This window comes from Nicotiana sylvestris, chromosome 7 (genome assembly GCF_000393655.2).
Source record: "Nicotiana sylvestris chromosome 7, ASM39365v2, whole genome shotgun sequence".
Classification (NCBI taxonomy): domain Eukaryota; kingdom Viridiplantae; phylum Streptophyta; class Magnoliopsida; order Solanales; family Solanaceae; genus Nicotiana; species Nicotiana sylvestris.
Window position 1 is genome coordinate 147797229 of NC_091063.1, and position 21008 is coordinate 147818236.

General features: G+C 36.7%; 2 protein-coding genes across 3 annotated transcripts; one reads left to right on the forward strand and one right to left on the reverse strand.

Annotated features, from left to right (window-relative positions):
* The first annotated feature begins 10131 nt into the window (after nucleotides 1-10131).
* On the forward strand, nucleotides 10132-14836 carry LOC104238808 (CASP-like protein 5B2). The gene is made up of 3 exons (XM_009793280.2): nucleotides 10132-10663; nucleotides 12509-12641; nucleotides 14274-14836. Exons 1-3 carry the CDS (start codon nucleotides 10533-10535, stop codon nucleotides 14472-14474), a joined length of 465 nt encoding a protein of 154 aa, XP_009791582.1. The 5' UTR covers nucleotides 10132-10532; the 3' UTR covers nucleotides 14475-14836.
* A 362-nt stretch (nucleotides 14837-15198) lies between these two features.
* Nucleotides 15199-19039, reverse strand: LOC104238807 (mannose-1-phosphate guanylyltransferase 1-like). Of its 2 annotated transcripts, none has more exons than XM_009793278.2 (5): nucleotides 18921-19039; nucleotides 16988-17118; nucleotides 16505-16567; nucleotides 16178-16414; nucleotides 15199-16100 (listed from the first exon to the last, which is right to left on the reverse strand). In XM_009793278.2, the coding sequence occupies exons 2-5, from the start codon at nucleotides 17096-17098 to the stop codon at nucleotides 15429-15431; spliced, it is 1083 nt and encodes a 360-aa protein (XP_009791580.1). In that variant the 5' UTR covers nucleotides 17099-17118; nucleotides 18921-19039; the 3' UTR covers nucleotides 15199-15428. The 2 variants fall into 2 exon arrangements, with proteins under 2 accessions (XP_009791580.1, XP_009791581.1); XM_009793279.2 differs by having other exon boundaries at nucleotides 16988-17144; nucleotides 18921-18987.
* Nucleotides 19040-21008: the final 1969 nt, after the last annotated feature.

Sequence of the window (21008 nt, forward strand, 5' to 3'; positions counted from 1 at the left end):
ACTGGTGGGCCTGAATATTTGATCATTATTATTCATATACTCTTTTAAAAAAGTGTGGCTAGTTTTAAAAAAGTGGGGCTCTCTTAAGTTTATTGCTAATATGGGCAGCTAGTCTAATTAATTCTTTCGATAACTCTAGATGCTTAAGGGTGAAATTCAAAAATAGCCAAATTTACAACCGGTCGTTCAAAAATAGCCCAGTTTCAAAAATAATCAAAATTTAGTCACTTTTCATGTAAAAATAAATCTGAACGAAAATACTGTTCAAAACCCGAAAAATACGCTAGTATATTATGTTGGAGTTCCAGCATAAGTATACTTGAACTCCAGCATATTATACTGGAGTTCCAGGATAAGTATGTTGGAACTTCAGCATAATATGATGGAGTTCCAGCATAAGTACACTAGAACTCCAGCATAATATACTGGAGTTCCAGCAAGTATACCGGTCCAGCATAATATACTGGAGTTTGGAGCACCGGTGCTCCAGTCTCCAGTATATTATACTGGAGCCAGCAAAGTATACTGGTCTAGCATAATATGCTGGAGTTCATACACAGGTGCACCGAACTCCAGTATATTATGCTGGACCGGTCTCTGTTGCAGCAAAATATTGGCTATTTTTTATTGACTTGATAAACGCTGGCTATTTATAAACGACCTGTCCGAAAACTGGCTATACCGTGCTATTTTTACTTAGAGAATCAATTATTTCCATAGAGACTATAAGTTACAATGTCTACAAATTTCCTCAGAGCAATAAAGAAATATAGGAGTATTATCTTATATATTCTACTAATAAGAATAATTTATTTGGATTAATTTCTTTTTTCTTTATCGTCTAATTATATTCCTTCTCCTCTAGAAACAAATGGCATTTGGATGGCCACTATTATTGCATGCCAATTTGATTCTGATAAGATGTTATCGTGTTAACAGTAATCAATCAGTCGAATGACTTAATATTTTAATTGAAATTAGATCAAAAGTACTTTATAGGTAAATACTTACTAGTATTCCGTGCTTACAATCAAGCCAAACTAAACAATTTAAAGGTTAAAAAATCAAAGTGAAAATACATATATTGTATTTATTGATTTGATGTAATATTGGACGTGAATAAATTTTATCCGTACTATTTATGCTAATAAACTTATTATCAAGTTATCAACTAGTATAAGCTAAAGTAGTTATGGCCTATGTATATATATATAATTATTAACAAATAAACTGCCAAGAGCTGCTGAATAAGTACTATGGTCAAGTTTTGGTCTAAACGATACTTATACTTGTCCTATTTTGTCATGTCGGTTCTCCTACTTCATTTGTTTTTATCCAGACACTTTAACTTGATCAAAGCCTATTATTTAAACCCCTCTGACCGTTGACCAAGCACATATGACAAAATAATGGTTAAGCTGGATAAAATGAATGTAATTCACGCGAATAATGAGCGTGAATATGAACCTTTTGAACCAAAAATAATTAAAATAAGAAGAAAAAATCAATAAAATAAGTAAAAAGGAAAAGAAAAAAAAAAAGAAAAAGAGATATGTCTATTTCTGTTCTTTCCCATACCCATCCCATTCATCTCTTTTTTCTGTAAGCCCATCCGCCCCCCCCCCCCCCTTTTGTTCCCGATGTACCTTCTTCTTCTTCCAAGTAAATATTTACAATCTCAACTTGTTTACATCCCAATCAATTGTTCTCAAATAAGATTGATCTCAAACACAAATAGAATTGTTATCTAGGATGCGAAAATCTGAGGTTGTGATGATAATTTTTTCTTCTGTCTCCAATCTCTTGCCTTGTCTTCAATATTATAGATTTGAGCCTCAATTGGAAGGTTATTTTCTAAAGTGCAAACCTACATGCTCTTTTCCGTTAAATTTTGAAATTCGAAGGTAAAAACCAACAGCCTTTGTTCCGCCATTGATTTCCTCCATTTTCGATCTCTGTTCCGCCATTGATTTTCCTCCATTTTCAATCTCCGTTTCACTATCGATTTTTCTCCATTTTCAATCTCTGTTCCGCCAGTGATTTCCCTACATTTTCAGTCTCTATTTTGCCATTGATTTTCCTCCATTAAAAAAACCAACAACCCTTGTTTAAGCAGACAAGATTTAAGTGGGCTTTGGACATAAAAATCCTAGTAACGATGACGGAGAAGAGGGGAGATACAGAAGCGGTTCATACTTTCTAAGCCCTAACTAAGCGAGTAAGTGTAAAATGTGGGAAAATTTGTTAGGACCGAAAAATTCTCCCCCTTGGCCGGAATTTTCTGACAAAATAAATTTGATCCACCTTTTTCACATAGCCTTCAACAGGCCGCATCTCTAAATCTCCACCACAAAGTTTGTCTCAACGTGCGTAGCACACCGGTCAAATTTCTCAGAAAAAAATCATGATTATCGTCAAATATGTTGCGGCTAGAACTGAACCCGCCAAGATGAACCTATCTTGAACCTCGCTCTGATACCACTTGTTAGGACCCAAAAAATCAGGTGTCATGCGGAATCTAGCAAAGCAAACTTTGAACGACGATAAATCATACAACAAGAGAAATATATCAAAAGAGACACAAATATTTAACGTGGTTCGATCAACTGACCTACATCCACAGCGGGGATGAGCAATCCACTATAATAAAAAGAGAGTACAAAATATCGAGAGAACAACCTCACGAAGAGACAAACACAAGTGACACACTAACACTTGTCCCGTAAAGTTCTCCCCCTAAACAAGACTCTTAAGCTCTCTATGGCTACATTGTGGATGCTACTGAATGAGAAGGAAGGATCCTCAATTATATAAGTCCAAACCTTTTCCTGCAAGAAAAAAGACTAGCCAACTATAGGAGAATTATAATGTTCGGAGAAACAAGATGAAAGACTTGTTGTTCGTGAAGAAGATGCATCTACCCGTTTTTTAAGCTCATAAACCCGAGGGTATATCCGATGAAGATTGGGATTTCGAGCACCAACAAGTATGTGGATATATATGACAATGGTTTGAAGATAATGTTCGCAACCATGTTGTGAACGAGATACATGCGAGATCATTGTGAGAAAAGCTAGAGACTCTTTATGCTTCAAAAATCGGGAACAAAAAATTGTTTCTGGATGACCTTTAAATACAAGGAAGGCAGCCCTATCCTTGATCACATAAATAATTTTCAGAGCGTCCTTGATCACCTATCTGGAATGGGAGTTAATTTTGATGATGAGATACAAGGACTTTGGCTTCTTAATACTCTGCCAGACTCTTAGGAAACTTTTCGTGTTTCTTTGACAAATTCAGCTCCTGGAGGTAAGGTGGCCATGAAATATGCCAAGAGTGGTGTGGTGAACAAGGAAGTAAGGAGAAAATCTCAGGGTTCGTCCGCACAAGCAGATATCTTGGTTACAGAAGACCGGGGGAGAGATAGAACAAGAGGCTCGTGGATAGAGGTAAAAGTAGAAGTAAGTCAAGGTCCAAATACTATAATATTACATGCAATCACTGTGGCAAGAAATGACACATCAAAAGGTTTTGCTGCAAGTTGAATCAAGACACTAGAGAAGGAAAGGAAGCTGAAATAATGAGAACAATGTTGCTGCTATTGTTCAAGATGACCTTCTTTTTGCTTATGATGAAAACATCATCAATTTGGTATCTCATGAGACGAGTTAGATAGTAGATTCTGGAGCTACCTCACATGTCACACCAAGAAAAGATTTTTTCTCATCTTATACTCATGTTGATTCTGGAGTGTTAAAGATGGGTGATGCCAGTGAAGTTAAGGTGTTTGGTAGTGGCATAGTTTGTTTGAAAACTAATAATGGTTCAACATTAGTTCTTCAAGATGTCAAGCATGCTCCAGACTTTCCTTTCTATTTGATCTCCGCAGGAAGATTAGACGATGAAGGTTACCATAATGCCCTCTTTAATGGCTAATGGAAGCTCACCAAGGGCTCGTTAGTAGTGGCTCGAGGAGTCAAGTCTGGTCAATTATATGTGACACAAGGCTCTATTCTTAATGACTCCATAAATCTGGTGGAAAGTAATACTTTATCAGAATTGTGGCACCGAAGACTGATTCATATAAGCGAGAGGGGGATTACGTGTTTGGCTAAGAAAAGTTTGCTTTCTTGAATGAAACAAGCAAAACTGAAAAGGTGTATCCATTGTTTAGCTGGCAAACAGAAAAGGGTTTCCTTTCATAGCCATCCTCCCTCAAGAAACCCGATTTATTGGAGCTAGTACACTCTAATTTGTGTGGTCCTTTTAAAGTAAAGTCAAAAGGTGGTGCATTTTACTTTGTGACCTTCATTGATGATCATTCTCGTAAGCTCTGGGTGTATCCTTTGAAATCTAAAGATCAAGCACTTAGCGTGTTTAAGGAATTTTAGGCCTTAGCTGAGAGACAGACGGGGAAGAAATTAAAATGTATTCGCACTAACAATGGTGGTGAATATTGTGGTCCCTTTGATAATTATTGCAAGGAAAAAGGAATTTGTCATCAGAAAACTCTACCCAAGACACCTCAATTGAATGGTTTGGCAGAGAGGATGAATAGAACTCTAGTTGAGAGAGTTAGATGCTTACTTTCAGAGGCTAAACTTCCAAATACATTTTGGGCGGAAGCACTTAACACTGTTGCCTATGTTATCAATTTGTCTCCTGCAGTTGCTTTGGATGGTTTGGTTTGCCAAAGATGTTTCTTATGATCACCTGAGAGTTTTTGGGTGTAAAGCTTCCTAAAGATGAGAGATCGAGACTAGATGTCAAAACTAAGCAGTGCATCTTTATCGGTTATGGTCAAGATGAGTTTGGGTATCGTTTTTATGATCCAGTTGACAATAAACTTATTAGAAGTCGTGATGCAATATTCTTTGAAGACCAAACTATTGAAGATATTGACAATGCTGAGAAGATAGACTCTCAGAGTAATGAAAGCTTAGTTGATATTGATCCAGTTTCAATTGCTAAGGCACCTATTGCACATGAAGGAACCCAAGGCAATGATAGAGATAGTGATCAAGATCAAAACAATCATCATGGTATAAATGTTATGGATGCTCCAGTTGACAAAGTTGTGGTTGATCAGCAACCAATTCCTGCATAGGTAACTACTTCGAATGCTCCTGAAACTTCTCTTAGAAGATCGACAAGGGAGAAGCAAAAATACATGCGATATCCTCCTAATGAGTATGTACTTTTGACTGACATGGGAGAACCCGGAAATTATGATGAAGCCATGCAAGATACTCACAAAGATCAGTGGATCAAAACGATGGAAGATGAGATGAAGTCACTCCATGAGAATGGCACATATGAGTTAGTGAAATTGCCGAAAGGTAAGAGAGCTTTATCTAACAAATGGATATTCAGAATAAATCAAGATAACCATACCTCTGCGCCTAGATACAAGGCGAGGTTAGTTGTTAAAGGTTTTGACCAGAAGAAGGGAGTTGACTTTGATGAAATTTTCTCCCCTGTTGTGAAGATGTATTCTATTCGTGTGGTCCTAGACTTAGCTGCAAGTCTAGATTTAGAGGTTGAGCAGATGGATGTCAAGACTGCTTTCCTTTATGGTGATTTAGATGAGGATATTTATATGGAGCAACCTGAGGGTTTTGTAACTAAGGGGAAAAAAATTATGTCTGCAAATTGAAAAAGAGCATGTATGGATTGAAACAAGCTCCAAGGCAATGGTATTTGAAGTTTGAATCTGTCATAGAAGAACAAGGGCACAAGAAAACTTCTTCAGACGACTGTGTATTTTTCCAGAAGTTCTCTGATGATGATTTTATTATTTTATTGCTTTATCTAGATGACATGCTTATTGTTGGCAAGAATAAATCCAGAATTGCAGTCCTTAAGAAGCAGTTGAGCAAATCGTTTGCGATGAAGGACTTGGGGCCAGCAAAGAAAATCTAGGGCATTCAAATCCACCGACATAGAGATAGAAATGAGTTATTTCTGTCCCAAAAGCAATACATTGAGAAGGTACTCAAGAGGTTCAATATGACAGATGCAAAAGTAGTTAGTACTCCTCTTGATAAATACTTCAAATTGAGTATTAGTCAAAGTCCATCTACCGGTGAAGAGAAAAAGGAGATGTCTCTTATTTCTTACTCTTATGCCATTGGTAGCTTGATGTATGCTATGATTTGCACTAGACCAGATATTGCACATGTTGTTAGTACTGTTAGTAGATTCCTTTCTAATCCTGGAAAAAAATATTGGGATGCAGTAAAATGGATATTAAGGTATTTGAAAGGTACTGCAGATTTGAAGCTGTGCTTTGGCAATGGCAAACATGAACTTGTTTATTACACGGACTCTGATTTAGGAGGCAATCTTAATAATTAAAGATCCACTTCCGGTTATCTGATCACTTTTGCAGGGGGAGCTGTTTCTTGGCAATCTAGACTACAGAAGTGCATAGCTCTATCCCACAACAGAAGCCGAATACATTGTTGTCACAGAAGGTGCCAAAGAACTATTATAGATGAAGGAGTTTATTAATGATCTTGGCTTTGAGCAGCCAATGTACATCTTATTTTGTGATAATTAGAGTGCTATCTGTCTCACCAAGCACTCCACTTTTCATTCTAAGACCAAACATATAAATAGAAAGTATTATTGGATAAGAATGGCCGTGGAAGAGAAATTATTTGAGGTTGAGAAAATACATACTGATGAAAATCCTTCGGATATACTGACAAAGGCGATGGTTGCAGATAAACATGAATTTTGTAGAAAATTGGCATGCATGAAGCTTGTCAATAGTTCCTCTACTTGAAGACACATTTGGCCCCTTGGCTGGAGGGGGAGTTTGTTGGGCACATGCCCATGTTGTCCAGCCAAAGGCCCAATGACCTAATCTTATTCTCTTTTGGTTTCCAATCATATTCGGAATTGGATTCGATTTATTCCTATTTTGAGTGGGTTTTGGCTTTAAGAGAAAGCACCACTCATGATCTATAAATAGGACAACCTTGGAGAATTATTCTATGCTCATTGATACAAGTCTTTGAAAGACTTAAGCACATAAGAGTGATTTTTGATAGAGCTTTCGTCAAGAGAGAAGAGAGAAGAAAAATAATTGTTTTGATGCAGATTTTTATTGCGACCAGCCAACTTCACATCATGTTAACCGATTCGTTAACTGTTGGATCGGGCTGAAATTTTGACTGAGTATTTGTAACATCTTGGTCTTGAATTTTAATGGTGGAGATCGGATTTGGAGGCCCGTAGCATCTGATTTCGAGCCTCGAACAACAGCTTCGGTTTTGTGGATTATACTCTTTCTTCAATTGATTAGTTGTTGCTCTTATTGATATTGTTGCTCCGTGTTTGACACTTGTTGTGTAGCCAATTTGGAGAACTTTTATAACCCTCTTATTATTATGGTGGAGTTTTTTTGGATCTTTGTAATCCCGTGGTTTTTACCTTCGATTTGAAGGGTTTTCCACGTTAAAATTTGGTGTTCTTTATCTTCTTTATTTTCGGGTTTGCTTCTTCCTTGACATAACAAAATTGGGTCTGAGAGAGATAATAATCATTTCCCGTTTTATTTCCTATGTGGCCATAATAAATGACCTGGAGCCTGTGTGGTTTGATTTTTTTGACGTGACGTCCTATGTGTAGGAGATTGTATTACACATACTGGCGGCCTCATGTCATAAGCATACACGATTTGAAAGAGTGTAAGTGTTCAATTAACAAATTATTAAGTTTAGAGACCGGCATGACAAAATGGGGCAAGTATATGTGCCATTTAAGCTATTCTGCCTTTTTCTCCCCTCTCTTTTTGGTTGGAGATGAGAGATTCACCACATTTTCTTATCTCAAGACTCATCATTGCAATTAAAACTATTTTTTTTCCTTTCTGAACAATTTGCACATCAAAGTCGAATACAAAGTTGCTATCATCTAGAGAATCGGAATAATTTGCAAGTACTGAAATTCAGTTTGATCGTGAGTAATTTGTAACATTAAAATGCAATAATTAAATTTCAAATGAAAAATTAAATATTAGTTTGAAAGTGTATTCTTTTAGTAAATTCCAAAATTTACAGGAACATTTTTCCACCTCAACTCATTTTTCAAGTTCGAATTCAGAAATTATGAAAGACACACACTCCATCAATTGCATGCACAGCCTACTAAATTCTCTTGAATATGTTGAGTAATTTGCTACCATACATGTGTTAGAAAATTTTCATTTGTCAATGGCAAAGCACATAATTAACAAACACCACCGACGTCAACAACACTCACACCTACGTGGCAAGACCAGATCCAACCTTCCTAAGATTCCATTATAGTGACAGATCCAACAAAGACACAAACAACAATTAAAAGTGAACAACAAACATTAAAAGCAAATCCCACACAGGATTGTCTCCCATGGCTGCCATCAAAATGAGTACAAAGCTTCCCGTTACCGCAAATTCTAACAGTGAAGCCATCATTTGCACTAAAGAAAGTAAAAATATATAAAAGCAAATAAATATAGAAGTTATATATATATAAGGAAATGAAAAAACCAAATAAACAAAATGCCCCCTCCTTTAAACTATATTTAATTTAAGAATGTTTCAATATATTTAGCATTATTGTCATAATTTTCGAGATTCAAATTTATTAAGTCATAGCTTTATATAGCGCGAGATAATTAATTATCAAACTAGTTTAAAGTAAATTAATCGTCATAAGCAAGAACGAGCGTAGCTTAATAAGAAAGCATGTCTTACTCTAATTGACATGTAAAGTTTCTAAGTGAGGGTAAATACATACGTAAGGGTGTGTTTGGTATGAAAAAATAATTTTTTTTTTTTTTTTTAATTTTTTCATGTTTGATTGGTTTAACTATTTTGAAAAATATTTTTTCCATGAACTCATTTTTCTTCAATCGGAGAAAATGACTTCCCTACCAAAAGAGATAAAATATTTTCCAAAATTCTTTCTCAATCTTTCCCATCCTCACCCCACCCACTACCCCACCCATCCCCCGGTACCAGAAACGTATCCAGAATTTTAAATGCATGGGTACCACTACTTTTAGATAAATATATGATTTGACAATAAAAAAAATTACGGCGATCTAAATTAACGAGCAAACTCTAATTAATATTATTAGCATTATTTATGTTCTCGACACGGTTTTATACTTTAAAAATTATCAGTAATAGTGTTCATAACTTACAGTTTTAAATATCTTACGTTCTATCTAGCAAGCCAAAATTAATAATTATTTTTTTGATTTATCCTATTACGTACATCTTTGTATGTACTTTTATTTTTATGTAGATATGTGATTTATATTATTAGTTTTTTATTATGGTGAGAGTTTAAGATTTGCATTATTAGTTCTTGATAAAATATATACTTTTTTGAGAGAGTAACCTTTCAAGTTTGAAGTTCTTTTTTTCAACAAACACTTACAACTTACTATCAATCTTCAACAGGAAAAGATGGAGTTACAATACAGTTTTAAATATCTTACGTTTTATATAGCAAGCTAAAAATTATTAAAAATTTATTTATTCATGTGATTTGCACTATTAATTTTGATTATAGTACGAGTTTAAGATTAATTTTATTATCTTTTTACGGTACTTCATTTCTTGACAAAATATAAACTTTTTTGAGAGATTAACCTTTCAAGTTTGAAGTTCTCTTTTATCACATTTCAGGAAACATTTAAGTAAAAAATTTCTTTTTAAAGAATAACTTATGGCCTTCCCTTGGCGGCGAAGGTGCACTCCTTTATCGCGAGCATGGGTTCACACATATCTATTTAAGAATAAAATAAAAATAAAATAAAATTACAAGTGCTACACATAGTCTAGGGAGGGGAATATGGGTTATGTGAACTCATTCCCTCCCATATAGATCCGTCCTTATCCGGCACCCCCTAATATCACCACTGTCACTTCGGCCCTGAGACCTCGACTTACTACTCTCCCTGCCCTTGCCCACTTCGTCATTTATCTAAATTATATATTTTTCAAAAATAATTTTTTTGCTGCCTGACCAAATACTAAAAAATAAGTAAGAAAACCGCTATAACACCACACCCTAAAAAGAAAAGTAGATACATATCTATGTACTTTTTAGCAGCCACTAACACAAGTCCGCTGTAAAGTCTACTCTTGTTATCGAATCGAGGGGCTTGGCTGTTTACTGGTATGACTTATGAGGATTTATATTTTAATACTCTTTAATATTAGTACTAGTTAGAATAAAAAATAAGGGAGTAAAAAGGGAACAAAACACAGCATCAAGTGTACTTTCTAAATTGCTTTATTCAGCTCAACGGTTAACTTGGACTTACTGTTTGGATGATTTGGTTTCTCGTCCTCTTCTCTTCAAATCTAACATAGATGCAAAGATCGGTACATAGCAATTTGGTCACTGAGATGAAGGAAAATACAGGGATCTAAGGATCTTGAAAGGGCCCTTTTAGTTTTCTTGGGGGGAAAAAGGACCCTTTTTTGGAGCATAAAAGGTGTCAAATTTGCAAACTTTTTTAGAGAATGAAAGAGCCGGTGGGTAGTCCAGGAAGTGTGAGTGGATTGTTTTTGAGACTTGGCCAGTGTTTCTTTGCAGTTGGGTCAATTGTGTTCATGGTTTCTGCTTCTGGTTTCTCTAATTACACTGCTTTTTGGTATGTATTTCTCTTTTTTTTTTAGATTTCTTCTTCAATTTTTTTTCCAGCAAATTTGTTGATGAATCAATGCTTCTAATGCTCATTTGTATGTTGCATTGCTGCATCTTATCTATCTCTTTTTTAATCACCTTTTATATTCTTCCGGCGGCAATCGGCATAACAGGTAAAACTGCTGCAAATGTGACCAAGAGGTCAGGGGTTTGAACCGTGGAAACAGCCTTTTGCAGAAATGCAGGTAAGGCTGCGTACAATAAACCCTTGTGGTCCGACCCTTCCCCAAACCCCGCCCAGTGCACCGGGCTGCCCTTTGGTGGCAATTGCATTTGGCTCCTTTCTTTGGCCTGCTGGTAAATTTAGCTCAGTTTAGCTGGCCTGTGTTGCATCATCAGATCAATCTATGACTTTAGCCAAAGATTTCTCGAATTAAGAAAGTCAAAATTTTTGACCTTGTTCACATATAAGTCATATCTATGACAATAGAATAGGTATGGAACAAAGTAGGAGAGGCAAAGGGGGAAATGGGGCAAAACTAGTTGATTGTTCACCTGCTGGTTTATGGAGAGAAATTATTACAGCCAGGAATTTTTTTGGAGCTGTGTGGAATGTCCATTTATTCTCAAAAGAGAACTGTAAACATATTCAAAAACAGAAGAAAACGAGTACGGTTGGATTCTTTGATATCTTCTGTTTGTTGAAGTTTATATTAGAAAATGCTTGATCATTATGAAAGAGGCCTTACTTAAGGCAAAAGTGGGCCAGTAAAGATGTGAAATTATCTGATGAGCATTACTACATAGGGGCCTTCACATATGATTCAAACACCTTCACATATGGTTCGAATAAATGGTCCCTGGTTTCTTGATTTTACAATTACCTGAAGTCACCATCACTATATCTAAACAAGTTCTATTTGCTCGACAAGCAGGGTTTTCGGCACCTTCATTCTTTCTATTTCTGTTATGCACTCATTCCTGGTTTCTGCTGAAAAGATCCATGTCTCTTATGTGTTGATGCATGTCGCATATTGTCTGGCTGTTGTGTCAATTAATGGAACTTCGTGCTGTAGGCACTTTCGAATTCTTTTTGGGCCTGTTGGATGGAGGGACTTAATATGTTTACTTTAGGTCCTGTGCTTTCTAGGAGTCTTTTAGCCGTTTTCGAAATTCTTATGCTAGTAGGAAATGTAGAGAACTTCTGATTTTTCTCATTTTTATTTGTATTTTGTGTAAAATATTGGCCAGAGATGAACTTAAATGGGTAAACATAGTCAGTGAGGATTCATATAGGCGAACCCAACTTATTTTGGTATGAGGCGTAGTAATAGTGGTAGTAGTAGTAATTGTTGTGTTGTTGGATGGAGGGACTTTCCTACCTATTTCAAAATCATACCCTTAAATTCTTTGCTCCTACTTGGGTATAGCTAAGAAACTTTAATTTTGGAATATTGGCTCAAAGGACAGTTGATTTGGCCTTTAGTCTGGATTCATAACAATCTAGAGTTTAAAACATGCCCTTTGAAATTTTCAACTATCCACTTATCCGACCCCCCCCCCCCCCCCAAAAAAAAAAAAAAGTTTCAACTATCCCCTCTCAAGTCCAAGTTTCACTCTCCTACCTGGCCATTGCCTATTGATTGTTTTTACAAGTACAACTGTATTTCCTAACGTTAATATGTTACCAAGTTTTGCGGTGTTCACTGTTATTTTACCAAGTTTTTCAGTATGTCAAACCTTCCCTCGTCCATGCACCTCCTATTATAGGAGATCACCATGCGCCATTTAATACAAGTATGTTGCTTGATCCCTTATCTTTCCATCTTATAGAATACTTGGTATCTTGCAGCTATTTGATTGCATCAATGGGGCTTCAAGTACTGTGGAGCTTTGGACTTGCTTGTCTTGATGTGTATGCTTTAAGGATAAAACAGGATCTTCATAATCCAGTCTTAGTGAGCCTTTTTGTTGTTGGAGACTGGGTATGTACTTCTCGAATTCCTTTCTCATGTAATGTGTGTAACGTGTCTAACTCTGACATATATAAGCAACTTTCCTCGTATATAATCCCCCTGATTTCTTTTGTCCCTAAAAACTACATATTTACTTCCATCCTCATTACCACTTTTACTAAGTTGCTGAATTATTTGATCTCCCTAACTCCCTTGGCATCGATAACAAGGTGCTCAACTTTCTGTGCCCGCATTTTTAGTTATATAGGAGTTAAACATGCTTCAAAGGTAAGTTTTATAGAGCGGTGGTTAGACCGGCAATGTTGTATGGGGCAGAGTGTTGGCCGGTTAAGAACTCCCATATCTAGAGGTTAAAAGTAGCAGAGATGCGGATGCTGAGGTGGATGTGCGGGCACACTAGGATAGACAAGATCAGGAATGAAGATATTCGGAGGAAGGTGGGCGTCGCCCCTGTGGATGACAAGATGCGGGAAGTGAGGCTCAGATGGTTCGGGCACGTGCAGAGGAGAAGCATCGATGCGCCGGTGAGGAGGTGTGAGTGGTTGGCCGTGGTGGGCACGAGAAGAGGTAGAGGGAGACTTAAGAAGTATTGGGGAGAGGTGATCAGGCAGGACATGGTTCGTCTGCAGATTTCCGAGGACATGACCCTTGATAGGAAGGCCTGGAGGACTAGCATTAGAGTTGTAGGATAGGGGTAGTAGAGCTTGCCTTTCTGCATGCCGGGGGCGAGGCGGGGTTGGATTGGGGTTGATCTTAGATGGTTTGCAGTTTATGTTGAACCCACACTATTCTTGTTGTTTATCTTAGATTCCCTAGACTCTGGCTACTGTTATTGCATGTCATTCATCTTTTGATTTTTATGCTTCTGTTACTATAATGATTTTTACTGGAGTTACTAATGAATTTTTTTTTCTTTTCTTGTTTTCCTTGTTTTTCTCTATTTCCGTCATTCTGAGCCGAGGGTCCATTGGAAACAGCCTCTCTGTCCTACCAGGGCAGGTAAGGTCTGCGTACACACTACCCTCCCCAGACCCCACTATGTGGGATTTTACTGGGTAGTTGTTGTTGTTGTTGTTGAGTTAAACATGCTTGAGGTTGCTGTTTCTTGCTCTCTTGCATGTCACAGCTGATAATTTCAGTCCAAACTCAGATTAGGGTGCTTTTGGGCACTGAAAAACAATCTATGGCGACCAATTTGTTTGGGACTGAGGCGCAATTGTTGTTGTTGCATTTTGAGAACCGCAAGTCCCATAAAGCTCCAGGGGAACCATACTTGGATTTTTATCCTGCACTTGTAATTATCAAAGATTGACCTAGAGGGTGTTTGGATTGGCTTTTAAAAAGGCTTAAAAGCCATAAGCCATAAGTTGGTAATATTACCCAGCTTTTGGCTTTTGGCTTATTTTTGTACTTTTCATGCCTAAAAGTAAGCACTCTTTATCATTGCCAAACACCACAAAACTAAAAAAGTGCTTAAACCTTATGATGTGTGCTTCTTATACAATGTTATGGCTACGATTCTGAAAGCCTTGTCACGAGAAATTCTAGTTTTACTTGATTGACCTGTTGGTAAATTCCGATATGATTTGCTTGACATTATGTGAGCTATATTTGTGTTGACTGGCTTAACTGTAACTACAGGTGACAGCAACCCTATCACTTGCAGCTGCATGCTCGTCAGCAGGAATTGCTGTTTTGTATTCAAAGGATTTAAACTTCTGCAGTAGTTCATCGCATCTTCCATGTGGCAGATTCGAGCTCTCTGTTGTCTTGGCATTCATAACCTGGTTTCTTATAGCCATTTCTTCCCATGTGATGTTTTGGATCCTAGCCACAGTTTAACATTTTAAGCATTGGTTGCCCTCACAAGATTATTCCAGTCGCGACCTTCAAGGACCGGTCTCTTGTAAATCTAGTTTCACCATCTTGTCACTGTATCTTCCTTAGCGGTCGTACTGGAAATTCTTCTGAACTGGTTGATTGCTTGGAAAACCTGCCACTTAACAATTGAACTCGTTCGAGTTCCATTTTGATTCGAGTGTAAATTATAACGTCTGAATTGTAGTTTTTACTTGCTGCAATTCAGTTGCATTCAGGTCTAGGGTCTTGATAGTTTCAGTTTAGCCATACATTACCTGGACATTTGAAAACCAGAAGTTTAATGCCATTGGACATTGTGCAAAAGCACATTTCTTTCTTTTATATGTTCACCTTTTGCTCACATAACATTAAGGTTAGCTTTGCATTAAGTGATAAACTCATTGATTTGTGCTCATTAATTGATCATAACAAACAGTACAATCCACTTATATCGATTGGTATTCCACTTAATGAGTGCAATGCAGTTTAACTTTCTAAACAGAGAATGAAGCACATATTTCTAATAAGGGCAGCCCGGTGCACTAAGCTCCCGCTATGCGCGGGGTCCGGAGAAGGGTTGGATCACAAAAGGTCTATCGTCCGTAGTTTTACTCTGCATTTCTGCAAAAGGTTGTTTTCACAGCTCGAACTTGTAACCTACATTCTGTGTCATCTAGCAAGAACATAAATTGGGCAATAGGCAACATTTTGTTAACTACTCGCCATAGTAGTAATGATGCAGCTATCTTTTCCTCAATGGCATGTACTTCCATATTACAATCCATGAAAAGAAAGGATACATAACATAGAACTGAATCATCTCTACAACATTCTAACATGCAGCCAATCGCATTGACAAATGGAAAAACCTTGAACAGACCAGTGTTCTTCACTTTAGTTTCCAGAAAGTTACCATATCATACAATCAATTTTTGTTCACATGACAATCTCTGGCTTCAGAATGCTGGATTTTATCTCTTTGTGCGGTAGAACAACACCTCCATTGCTGTAGACTTCATCGCCAACATGAACATCTTCTCCTAAGATTGTCATGTTCTCTACTCGAGCCCATCGCCCAACAGTTGAGTGCCATCCAACAATGCTACTTGAGATGCAGGCATGCTTTTTAATCCGTACACCACGCATGATAGTACAACGTGAAAGCCTAACTCCAGATTCAATAACACATCCGGGACCAATCGCCACATCTGGGCCAATAAGACATCCATCTCCTATTACAGCACTCTCGTCTATTAACACGTTTCCAAGAATATGTGGCCCAACAGCCAAATCAGGTGAGGACCTCTTCCTCAAGGAATCCAGGTACAGTCTCAAGCCTGTAATGTAATCCTTTGGCTGACCAATGTCCATCCAAAACCCGGGTAGAACCATGGCGCGGAGCTTCTTCTCTGCTGCAATGCTGGGGAAGACCTCCTTCTCGATTGAGGTGGGCTTCAACTCAATCCGATCCAAAACAGAAGGGTTCAACAAGTAAATTCCAGCGTTGATCTTGTTACCCACGAATATTTTTGGTTTTTCTACAAACGTTTCGACTCTCCCAGTCCCTTCTTCCATGACGACCACACCATATTTTGATGGTTCATCAACCTAACAGAGAAAATGCATTACAAAATTATTTCCTTTTAATGCATACAGAAAAGTAAAAGATACAAGGAGTTTCTAACCTTCGTAACCATAATGGAAGCTTCCCCACCATGGGATTTGTGAAACTCAATCATTTCTTTCAACGGGTAGTCACATATAACATCACTATTGAGGACGAAAAAGGGCTCATCAGAGTCATCTCTCAATATATCACGAGCTAAAGCCAGTGGTCCTGCTGTGCCCAAAGGCTCTGTCTCTTCCGAGCAAGTGATCTTGATATCCTTTTTCTCGAACTCTTTCAAGAAGTTTTGCATTATCTAAAATGAAAAGGATAAGACATTTTCCTTGTAACATTGAATAGTTTTATAAGAACTAAATTTTCTGGTAACTATGGGGTTTAGCTTTACCTTCGGCTGGTAGCTAATTGCCAAAACTACTTCAGTCACTCCAATAGCTTTTAGTGCTTCAATCTGGTTAAAATTAGATTTACAACAACTCAGGCATAATAAAGCTTCCATTAGAAACTTATGTGGTGCTTTAGTACCAACAACAACAACTACAACTACGCCTCAGTCCCAAGGCAGGAGAGGTATGTCCGTTATATTTGTATATCATGGCAAAATACATACTCAACTAGCTATCAAACAATGTATGCCATCAGGAGAATAGAAGAAGCGAGAAACTAACTGAACGGTTTTGATTCAACATACTACTAATACCAATGGTAAGATAACATTCGAGTTTAATAGAAAAACAAGGTGTGTTTTAGTCCAAAGGATGGTGGATGAGGCTAAAGATCAAAAGTACGAAAGAACAACAAAATAATAGAGGAATCAGGAACTTATTATGATCCATCATAAACAAAAGGGAGTGTGGTGATAACACGAAACCTGATGTAGTATCATGGGCTTGTTAGCAAAGTCAACTAGGGGCTTTGGCACGTTGAGGGTCAGCGGCCTCAGCCTTGTTCCAAAACCCCCTACGAGGATGAGTGCCTTCATAATGAAAACCAAAAGGCTGCCTGCATCAGAAAAAACAAAAGGTTGCCTGCATCACAAAAAACCAAATATCCAGAAAAAACCAGTTGTATCATGATGAGTAGTACTAAAAGGACTAAGGAGATGTCTGATGAAAAAAATTATCCACATTATGAGGACATTCAATTCAATTAAAAGCAATGAAAAGATTCAAAACTGACAGCAACATTCCTTGATCTAGCACAAGAACATGGGTAAACGTTCGATGACAGCTCTCTGGAAAGTGTTGATGGAACTTGACAAAGTGTAAGACAGAAGATAAGTAAAGCAAAAGAATATATTCCTACCAAATAAATTAAGAGGTAAACTGAAGCTTCTGAAAGTAGCAACGAAACATCCTAGCAATCAAAAAGTCAGATAAATGAAAATGAACCGCAGAATTTTGGTCACTATGTCATATCTCCTGTATGAAATTTGGAATGGGTATGTACCCGATCCAGCTATACTCAATTTTTATCTATCTAGATACAGTAGTGTTCGCGCCAGCTATGATGCACCCGACTATTCCACCGAGTACCTGCTACCTCCCAATGCTCCTACCAGCATAAGTACCAAGTAATTTTTGCCTCTACTGCGGTTCAAACTTTGGCCTCCAATCCCACTTCATTGACCATGTCATATACGTTGTCATGGATACTCATAAAAAAATAAGTGTATTCTCATCGATACATCTGATAAAAATGAAGTGTATTTCTAACATAGGTTGGGCAAACTAAGAAAGGTTTGCAACATGTGACTAGTCCTATATAACTAATGTCACTAATACACCTAGAGTATGATTGTGCATTGATGATCGTTTTCATATATCTGATTAGATTGTTGTTTCACACGAGAAGACTAAAGCTAAGCTGGTAGACCTGCTCTCCATGTGCAGTAAGATATCTACTACACATAGATAAAGCTCCAAACGTTGTCCATCACTATGCAGTTTTTGTCACTTTATCCCTAGCACATAGCTCTAGTGCCTCTTTGTTTCTCCTCTATTTCGCTTCCCATTGATGGCAAGCCTCCCTTTACAACCTAAGTTAGACGCAGAGGCAGATGTAGTGTATTGATACCGGGTTCATCCAAACCCAGATTTTCGACGCGGAGCATAAATTTATAAAAAAAACCACTAAAATTGCAACAAATAAGAGATATGAACATAATTAAAAATACATTGGGTTCAACGCTAAAAACCTTAAAGGCTGAACCCATAGAGCTTATATTCTGGATCCGCCTTTGGTTAGATGCTCAATCATGTGACTATTAACCATTTTTTCTAGAATTAGGGTGGCGATTGGCCACGGAGCTAGATAAAGGAGGGGGTTGTAAAATATTTTAACTAAGATAAGCCATTCAAATATTGAATGAGTAGTGAAGATTCATAAAGCCGACCCCTACTAAAATGGGACTGAGGCATAGTTGATTGATCGGCACCAAAGGTAATTTGTTATGTCATGTTTCCAAGAGATTAACTGTTTAATTTTGAGGTACAAGATTTTGGTCTCTAGCTGCATGAACAACCCAAAGTTTCAGCAGATGCATCTTTTAGGAATATGAAATAACAACAATAGAAGCTGAGAATGTTATAGCTAGTAGGAAGCAAAGAATGAAAGCAATTAGCAAAACAATAAGGCTGAAATAGTTGCTTAAGCTCAAATTAAAGGAAGTATTCGGTCATAAACAAAAGCTTAAAGCAACTATTAATCATCTGGGCAATGAGAAAAACTAAAAGGAAAAATTAGAAAAGAGAGAAACCCACTAAAGAAAGCATAAACCCCAGATAGATGAAACAGTTACTTACACTCGGGATGGCGACGGAGGAGACAACCGGTTGATCGAAGAAGGTGACAGAGATGACTTCTTTTTTTCTTTTTACTATTTTTGTGCTTTTATTGCGGAATCACAGCATCTTTCGGGCTTGTACTTGATTAGCATATGTATTTCTTTTAAGTATTTGTTTACATATTATTTTATTATCCCTTTTATACCCTTGTATTGTGAAAAAAGATTTAAATCTACCCCCTGTTATACGTTATGTTCAAGTATACACTTGTGGTTATATGATTGGTTCAAATATACCCCTCTTTTTAAGTTTGTCCTAGGTAGACATTCAATTGACACTGACATTTGATGAGGTGGATGCCATGTGACATGCCACTTCAGTGCCCCTAATCCATTTTGCCCTTCCCTTCTATTTTTTTTTCACCACTAAAATTTCCTTGCCCTCCATCATCATTGCTACCATTACCGTCACCATAAGCAATATTATATTTCAAAGTTTAGTCTTTTATATATGTGTGTTTCTCCATTCATCGTCGCATTGGATTCAATACATTGCGAAGTTTCTTGTATTTCAGGTGAAGTTTTCTTCCTTAAGAAACTAAATAATCCTTTATGTTCTACTAGTGTGCGCGATATTAGGGGTGACTAATAAACTATTTTTTTTGTAGACCTAGGTACTCGGAGCATTTGCAGATAGGCAACATACAGTCTTATACGATTCAGATACTTCGATTTGGTCTGAGTTGACTAACTAAAAATTCAATATTGTTCATGATGGCTTTACCTTATCAAATGTCAACGCCACAAGGATTGAATGTCCACCTTAGATATACTTAATGAAAGAAGGGTATATTTGAATCAATAGTGTTACGACAAAGGTGTATTTGAACCCAAAGTATAACGAGTGATATATGCAAACCTTTTCTAATGGTACATGGGTATATTTTGGCCCTTTTTCGTTTTGGGTTTTTCTTTTGTGGTTTTGGGGGTGGGGTGGGGATGGGGGTTTCAGTTTGTAGCTTTTGTTTGAAACGCGACCTAGGGCATGAAATTTGATAAAAGACTATCATACCCAATATATATATTAAACCAATTAACACATTAAACATGTGTTATTATATACACTTTGTCACTTAAGAATGACTAATTAATATATATTGATGTCTCAATTACTAAATTAAGATGAACTAGTGCAATTTGGTGAAAATATTAAGCGTGAATAAATATTTTTCAAATAAATTTAGGTGGCATTGGTTTCCTCTGAAGAGTTGAAAAGTGAAAATTTTAGGAAAAAATTATATATTTTGATTACACAATCTATAAAAATCTATTTATGGTTATTTTGCGTTGTTTCAAGAAACATAAATGGAACATTACTCTTTAATAGAATATATGAAAATGAAAATCAATAATTAAGTAGATATTTTTTGAATAGGAGCACTATGATTTGCTTTTCTTTTCTCTTTTTGTTGATTGTTGGTTATATAGTGAAGAGTGAAGCTAATTTTCTGCAGAAAAATAATAGTTTCCTTCACCACCAGTCCTCCAAGGAAAAAAATAAAGAAAAGAATGTTGCCGCTAAAATTAGCAAAAATTATCAAAACAATTAATAGACTGAATAACATAAGCGTTCCTCGTCATTGGTTTATTCAACTTCTCTTCCTCTTATGGTCTCTTGGTTTTTAAAATTTGGGTTTATGTCGGTAGAGGTGAATTTAGAATTTAAATTTTAAGAGTTTTAGCATTAAACTTATTGTATTGTTAAAATTATGAGTTTAGACCTAATACTTATTGAAATTTTAATAGGCTTTCCCATAAAATCCATGCTTCATGTTTAAATGGATAACACTAGTCTAAAGTGGATATGTGTTGTAAAATAACCGGTAGAACCTTCAAATTATCAATATTTTGATGTAGTAGTTAACTCACAGTTTATCCATGTTTCAATGAAAACAATTCACCGTCTCATTGCTGTGTATCAATCTTCAGTGGCGGATCTAAGATTTTGTGCAAGGGTTTAACTTTAGAAGTACATAACTTTAATCGTAAAATAGTAAATGTAAAGTGGATTCAAATAAAATATTTATAGAAAATTTACGCAACTTTA

Coding starts and splice junctions, on each gene's coding strand:
- LOC104238808 (XM_009793280.2), top strand. CDS start 10,533: ATGAAAGAGCCGGTGGGTAGTCCAGGAAGTGTGAGTGGATTGTTTTTG. Junction 10,664..12,508: donor TCTAATTACACTGCTTTTTG/GTATGTATTTCT, acceptor GGTATCTTGCAG/CTATTTGATTGCATCAATGG. Junction 12,642..14,273: donor TTTTTGTTGTTGGAGACTGG/GTATGTACTTCT, acceptor CTGTAACTACAG/GTGACAGCAACCCTATCACT.
- LOC104238807 (XM_009793278.2), bottom strand. CDS start 17,098: ATGAAGGCACTCATCCTCGTAGGGGGTTTTGGAACAAGGCTGAGGCCG. Junction 16,415..16,504: donor CAATTAGCTACCAGCCGAAG/GTAAAGCTAAAC, acceptor TTTTCATTTTAG/ATAATGCAAAACTTCTTGAA. Junction 16,101..16,177: donor CTTCCATTATGGTTACGAAG/GTTAGAAACTCC, acceptor TTTCTCTGTTAG/GTTGATGAACCATCAAAATA.